Genomic DNA, 7,296 nt, shown 5'->3' with positions numbered 1-7,296 from the left:
CCAGTAGATTTACGGCTGTTGTTAGGATTCCGATCGCAACGAAAGACCTCGTAGTCCGGACCGAAGACTTGACTGGAAAGCGTTCGATAATCGAGCCACGTTTCGCACAAGACAATAATATCGTAGCAACGATCCGATACAGCTAGGCGGTACTCTTCAACATCAGAATTCATTCCACCGGCGTTTTTGGTAGAAGATCACGACATCCTGCTTGCGGCAAGGAATCGAACGACTGCTCTCCCTGGAAATCACATATACATCAGGCAATAACTGACCATCATCAAGTCTCATTGGATACTTAAAAATAGCTTATTCAGCTCAAATTGTTTGTTGAATTGTGAGGAAGTAATTCCCATATAAACTTCGGGCCAGTCCGAGATCCTAATTCATACATGTAGCATCAGAACAAGTGATTTAAAATAAACCGGGAACTCTAGGAGACAATCCATAAATAACGTAGCATTTTAGGAGAGGGGGGTCTGCAAAAGTTGAGGCCGGCCATGCATTATGTAGGTACTGCAAATTACGATACGAAGGGGTAAGTGGGGTGTCTAAAGCTGCTCATGAATATGCTATGTCATTTATGGATTGTCCCTAGGATATTTTTTACGCATTGACAACTTTTACGGAAGGTCCGGATCTTTTACGGAGGACAAGTCCCAGATTGAAACTTATTATATTGCAAGTGATTTTTAAACAAAACCAAAATGACATTTCACAAATAGCTAGCTTGGGTCGGTTGCTACCGCGCTGCCAAATGTGGTCACCGAGAGGCAGATTGTTATTTCCCGCACTTAAATAGCAACCTCCGGTGCGGTTGCTAAAATAGCTTTGCGGGTGTGGATGGTCTAAGCATCTCAAAAGTGCATTCTTCGTCGCTTATTCCAACTCGAACTTCACCGCTTCCCATTTGCAACTAAACCTGTTCAGTTTTGCAACCTTTAACCTAGTTGTTCGTTTTGATAAACATTATATTTTAACATGATTACAGGCTAAACCAACGATTAAATCCTTTCAACGGTAATTGACTAGAATTAAATTCGACTCGAAACTATTCTGCGGAGAGCTGTCAAAGCCGAACATTAAAGATCAACATAAACTTAAGCTTTTGTCAAGCAAACAATTAGTGTGTAGTTTAAATAGACATATACAGTACAGAAACAAGTTGTCATTTATTTGCTACTCTAGAACTATTCGTTGGTTTGGCGTATGGCTGTTTAAGTATATCTTCATTAAGCATCATAATACAACTAAATTTAAAACCGAAAATGTCCTGATGTCTTTTCGCTTTTCTTAGGTAGCAATCGAATTCTACCTGCGCGATGTTCGAATCATTGACAGCATTTCGAAATTAACCCTTAAAACTATGTCGACGACTCGCTCGTACTTACTCGCATATTTGGGTCCACCGTTGATTTTTAAAATGTACATACCCTTCTCCTGGCTACATACGTAGAAGCGGTTCGATCGATTTGTACACATCATTCTCCCTTCTTGTCCTTTTCCATAATATTCAACTACAGTAGATTAGCGAATCCCGTTTGTCTTTGACTTGGCTAATCATAATCACGCGTAAAACTGCAGTACGCAAAACAATTTTGTAAAATTCGAGCGCATAAAGTAACGGCAAACTAAATGAACCGTCATCGAAGGAATTCGTATATCCTTTCGATCGAAGACCAGCACCCAAAGCTGCTTCCTCCTACAAATATTTACACGGTAGTCCGGATACTTGAAACGGAAAGGCACCTCAGACCTTCCGATGGTGTTTGGTTGTGCGACTGGGTTTCGGGATGGCTCCGGTTTCTTTGCGTTTCGTTGACTTGTCCGTCTTGAGCTGCAAGTCATCGCCAACGCTGCCATTCACTTCCCCTTCAGTGGGACTATTGATATATTCAGTTTTGGCACTGTCTCGACTAACATAACTACTGTCGCCGCCATTCGGCAGCGAGATTTTCTTCGTTTGCTGGCTGGCGTGCTTCAGATCGACGATATGTTGCGTTTCGTCCGATTGCTTCTTCGGTGCCTCTCGGGAAGGTCGTTTCAAACGCATCATCTTCTGCTTATCATCACCGGGGTCCTTGGTCTGTTTCAGCGCTCCTATCAACGTTAGGAACAGCTCACTCTCGTCATGGGCTTCCGTTGCCCGGATGTTATTCTCGAGCGTCCTCAGTCGGTCTTCCACCACCATGAGCTTCCGGTAGCTCTCATCGTCGTACAGAAAATGCCCCTCCAGTATTACGAAGGCGTGCCTTATCATCGATCGGGACAGATCGATCGTCCGATGCACCTGGCGCATGTCCAGCCCGAGGAATCTGAAAAAATGAATGCTTTGGAGAAACATCAATAGATAAGTTTGACCTTGTGATATTGGACGGACAAGACGTACTTGGCCGGGAGCATGTACTTGACGACCCGGCGCACAATCAGCTCGTACTCGATGGCCAAGGTAACGCTCATCTCCGGGAACAGGGTGTCGATGATGGCTTTGCAGCGCTGCAGCAGGACGTACACACCGTCGATGGAGTCGATAATAACTGCGGGGGAGAGAGGGAAAAGCATATTTTTGGTTGTTCATGTTCTACCACCATTTGAGCAATACACCTTATGGAATGCTCAACTCCAACGATAACAAAAAAAAAAAGATCCCATCACCTACCTTCGTCTGCAAAGCACGAAAGCTGCTCCTTCAGGTTGCTGTACAGCGGAACGTTGGTTGCATCCACGAACACCATCAGCCATATCCGTTCGAAGAACATGAGCAACTCGACCTTACGCTTGCCGGAAGCCGTTGCCGTTTGTAGACCTCCGGCCGTTCGGCCCAGCGCCGACAGGGGGATCAACTGTGGCAGGTGACTTTGCCATAGATTCGCTTCGATGCTCTGCAGCTGCTGGATGAGCAGTTCCATCACCCCGGACTGTTCCCTGATCTGCAGGCACTGTGGACAGGTGTGCGGCGCTTCCGCATTGAACAGACATTCCTCGCACTTGACGCGCTGGTAGCGGGTCTGAATGTGGTAAATTTCGATTATTATAAACTGCAAAACTGCGAAATGCGAGCATACGAACCCAGTGATCTTCGATCTGACCGCACTCGAGGCAATCACAGTTGATGTAGATTTTCCGCAGATAGTCCCGACGTTTTTCCCGCGAGGCATTCTTGTAATGCGGACCGTGATTCAAGGTGAGCTTTTCACCTTTGCTAATATTGAAACGGGCACGGACCACGAACAAACCGTTGGAAATCATGCTAAAACAAATATGAAGGAAATTCGTCACCTTCAAGCAACCATTAGAACCAACTTCAACTCACGCAAAGAACAGATTCGGTTGGCAGGAGTGCTTAAACTTCATCGCCGTCGAGTAGAACGTTCGCAGTGTGTTCGGAAAGGATCGACTCTTGCTGCACATTGGAATCTCGCCGAAATAGTCGAAGTAGCTGTCGAAGAAGCGGAGCAGTGCTTTGTCCACCACATCTTCGGCTCGTTCCCGTTGGTGATTGAGGAAAGTGGTCCGTTGCACGGCGTTCATTCCCGCCCCATCCAGACACGATTGCCATAGCCGTTTGACGTTCGAACGGGTCCACAACCGGGTGGCAGAGTCGTCGTCGTCGGACGCTGGTTCTTCATTGGAATTTTTGCTGTCTTCAAATTCGCCCCGAAGAACTTCCAGATGTTGGAGGACGCCTTCTCGTAGCATGTCGGTGTTCATCGATGCTCGCAGAATACTGGAAGCCTCATTACCGTACCGCTCCAAAGCGTCCAGGATGATTTTCTTGAGCGGTTCCTTCCGCTCGTCATCTCCGATCGTAACAAAATCCTCGATTCTTCCGACAAATTCCTCCGTCGCCGGAATGTCGAACGACAGTCGGTGTACTTTGGTCATCGTTAAGGTGCAAAAGTGTAACAGTAAGCCTCCCACGAAGATGTCGAACTGGCGGTCGTCAAATTGCTTCCACTGGGCGAAGAATAGTGACTTGATCTTCCGATCAAACTTAATATAACTGAGCAATTTTTCGGTTTTGATCATGAGCGCGTCGAAATCCTCCGGCCGAAAGCTGTCGTAGTCCAGCTCAACGAGCAGAGCATTGAACAGATCCGCAAACGCTTCCCGACCTTCCAGGAGCACTTCGAACAATTCATTCGCCGTCCGGGGACCTTCGTAGTTGGAGGACGATTTCACAGCCATTACTCGTTTCAGAGTATTGAGGGTACGGATCAGCATCCGCATTTCCAGATTACCGTTGACTAGAGGAAAGAAGAGTAGCTGATGGCCGAGGCATTCGTACCGGTGGTAGCCAGCGTCTCGCCGCTGGCACTGATAGGAACAGTAGAACACTCCTTGGCAGTGGAAGCAGGGAATAACGTGAGGCTGAACGACGTGACAGGTGTAGCATTGTACTTTGGAAAACTCCAGATGGAAAGCTAGCGGCCGTTCCACTAGTACGATTGAACCTTCCGGAATGTCCGTATTGGCCACCAGTTCACGAGCTTTGTCTTCGCTGTAAGAGCAGAGAATCAAATTACACTTCAAGCAACTCCCATAGAAGCACCACCATCAAACTCACATATCCAAACTACAAGCACTGGAAGCACCGCAAATTTTCTTATCCGTCGTAAACCCCATAAATGGCTCAAAATCAATCTCCTCGACGTAATCGTCCTGCACGGCAGGTTCAACCCTAAAACACTTATCGTTGTACATCTCTTGCGGAATGCAGTTCGCGTGAAGGTCTAGAATGAGAACCAAAGCAAAAATGAGTCACCCACTCCTCCAAAAGTGACACCCCACCCATCCAGCCTACTCACCGAATTCCTTCTTCATGTCCTCCATGTGCCTGTTCGGTTCATTCTTCAGCTGCGAATCGTACCGCTGAAATTCGTCCTTCCATCGGTTCAGGAACGCCGAACACCGCTCCAACGTCGTCCGGACCTTCCGCGCATTACCGGTCGCTTTGTGGCACCGCAGCAGACACAGGTACGTCCCGAACGAGAACCTCTCACCTTCGATCTTCAAGCACATCTCCAAGTGCCGTATTGCATCCTGTATCCGTTCCTGGCGCCTCAGCAGTTCCCCCTTCTGACACAGGATCGCCTTCGCCAGGGTATCATCCGCCGGGCAGCGGTACAGTGCCTGCGTAATGTGAATCATCGCCTTGTCCAACTCATCATTCTCGGCCAGCTGGGCCGCCAGGTTGTGCAACCGATCCGCCTCCCTTCGGTTCTGCTTCTGCCGGATGAGGGACTTTTCCTGCAGCAACGATAGCCACTTACCCGTGGGAATCTGCTCAAAGTGGTGGATGTTCCGAAGCACTATCGCAAACTCCTGGAGGACGATTCCGTTGGTTTCAGTGCCGTCGGGACGGCAGAACTCCACCGGTGGGAAGTTGAGATTTTCCATAGCGTTTTCCGTCTTCAGCCACAAGATATTCGACAGAGGTAGAGAGAGAGAGAGAGGGCGATAGCAGAAATTTCGGGATCGGAACTACTAGCTGGTCATAACGGTATCGATGCGGGACACGCGCCTTCTCGGGAGTGGAATCGCTCCGGGAAAGTCTACTCGGTGAGAATATTTCTCTTCTTTGTGGTATGGTAGGAGGAAAATCGAATAAAACTATCACACACGTTTCCGGAAAACAAAGCGCATTAGAATACTCGCGAATAAAAACGATGATTACGACTGACTGACAGATTACGGCGATTCGGGTGATTTGATTAGGAACGAAAGGTTTGTTTTTCTGATGCCGAGTCGAGCCGATTGAAGGTGAGTGAAGTGAGCCCGCACGAGTGAGGTGTCAAAATCCTGTGCTGCACTGGGAGAAATGGTCAATTTGAAAATTGGTTCCAATTTGGGTGACTGAACTGGTTTTTAAATAGTTTTTTTTTCTCGCTGTCATCTGGCTCAGACCTATCGATACATAATACCAAGCCTTGTGAATTTAGTTGTGTTGCCAAAATCATCAAATTAATCCAACGTAAATGTTAATGCCCATTGGAAGATTGCCGTAAAAGCTCGACGCAGATGTCGCCACTGCATGATGATGATAATGTTGACATACTGCATATGAAATTCGTGAAAATTAGCATTAAATCATAATTTTCATCAAGCCTGCGTAAAAACCATCCAATATAACATTCGAATTGAAGAAGAAAACGTTTTCACGACCAGACTGATGTGCATCTTTGACTTTTCCAGATGAAATTTCATACTCGATTTCATAAGATATATTCATTTCATTTCACAGCTCCATCAATGCTGCATCGTACATATGATGTAAACAGAAGTAAATTGCTCAATTACTCAAAATAAAGATGATTTGTCATCTTGTTATCACTTTATTAACCATCGAGCACCATTTTATAGTACACAGCAAAAAAAAATGTAATATCGATCAATGTAATTCAAGCTGATGCATGAAAAAATGATGTAATAGCAAAAAGCAGATACAATATTACATCAATGGATGTAATTTTGTTCGAAAAATCGATGTACATCGTACAATGTGATATTACACAACCGATGGATTGACCTGGTTGCAGCAGTTTGAATGTAATATTCAACAACTTTTTTTTCTGTGTATGGTGTGTGTTGAGTAAATCAAGTTCCGTTGCGTTTTCCGTCGGAAATTGTGAATATAAATATGTTTACCTAAAAAAGGCCAAAATGAACATTTATTGAAAATTGCCGTCCTATACAACCATTTCTCCATAATCACCAGCATGATACAATCTTTCCTAAGAAAATTCACTTAATTTTCACTTTCATCCTAGTGGAAATCGCACATATTCATCATTTTCTGAAAAATGCAGCTGCGCAGGAGGTAACCTCTAACTGGAGGTGCAAACTTCTTATGCATAATTTTCCATGAAAACATCTCCGATCCATACCGGTATAACAACAGTTAGTTTGCAAACACGTTTTCTTACACGATTCAAGCAAAAGTTTCCACCGGAAATTATTAGTTCTTCTTTATGTACCGATTTGCCCCAAAAATCGTCTGTTTTATTTGGAGAATTTGGAAACTATCCTCCTTCTATAGTAGTTCTCACTTCGAAAAGTTTCACTGCAAGACGCCAATCAGATATGTTATTAAAATAAAAACTAGTCTCTAAATTGGTACTACCATAGAGGTAACTCTAAGACCACTGGGTCCCGAAGAAAATCATTATTATTTTTGGCTCACTCAGTACCAGAACAACGGTCCCAAGCAGTCCCAAGCTATTTCACTCACCCCTGCATGTTCTGCATGAATCCACACACCCCTGATGTTATCTGTCAAACTTACATAGTGTAGTA

General features: G+C 45.3%; 1 protein-coding gene across 2 annotated transcripts; it reads right to left on the bottom strand.

The window, feature by feature from the left end:
• Window positions 1-224: 224 nt before the first annotated feature.
• LOC135704675 (uncharacterized) lies at window positions 225-5,691 on the bottom strand. Of its 2 annotated transcripts, none has more exons than XM_065226151.1 (7): window positions 4,809-5,691; window positions 4,568-4,733; window positions 3,314-4,501; window positions 3,070-3,250; window positions 2,660-3,008; window positions 2,390-2,537; window positions 225-2,330 (listed from the first exon to the last, which is right to left on the bottom strand). In XM_065226151.1, the coding sequence occupies exons 1-7, from the start codon at window positions 5,398-5,400 to the stop codon at window positions 1,751-1,753; spliced, it is 3,204 nt and encodes a 1,067-aa protein (XP_065082223.1). In that variant the 5' UTR covers window positions 5,401-5,691; the 3' UTR covers window positions 225-1,750. The 2 variants fall into 2 exon arrangements, with proteins under 2 accessions (XP_065082223.1, XP_065082224.1); XM_065226152.1 differs by having other exon boundaries at window positions 225-2,315.
• Window positions 5,692-7,296: the final 1,605 nt, after the last annotated feature.

This window comes from Ochlerotatus camptorhynchus, unplaced genomic scaffold (assembly GCF_037179485.1).
Source record: "Ochlerotatus camptorhynchus isolate MF236.1 unplaced genomic scaffold, CSIRO-AGI_Acam_v1.1 ptg000246l, whole genome shotgun sequence".
In the NCBI taxonomy this organism is placed as follows: Eukaryota; Metazoa; Arthropoda; class Insecta; order Diptera; family Culicidae; genus Ochlerotatus; species Ochlerotatus camptorhynchus.
Note: the sequence above shows the minus strand (reverse complement) of the source record. Positions and strands in the feature narration are given on the sequence as shown.

Bases quoted from the DNA above. Each gene is read 5' to 3' on its own strand.
- LOC135704675 (XM_065226151.1), bottom strand. From the start codon at position 5,400: ATGGAAAATCTCAACTTCCCACCGGTGGAGTTCTGCCGTCCCGACGGC. The intron at 4,734-4,808 runs GTGAGTAGGCTG...TTCTCATTCTAG, and splicing joins GGACATGAAGAAGGAATTCG to ACCTTCACGCGAACTGCATT. The intron at 4,502-4,567 runs GTGAGTTTGATG...CTGCTCTTACAG, and splicing joins AGTGCTTGTAGTTTGGATAT to CGAAGACAAAGCTCGTGAAC.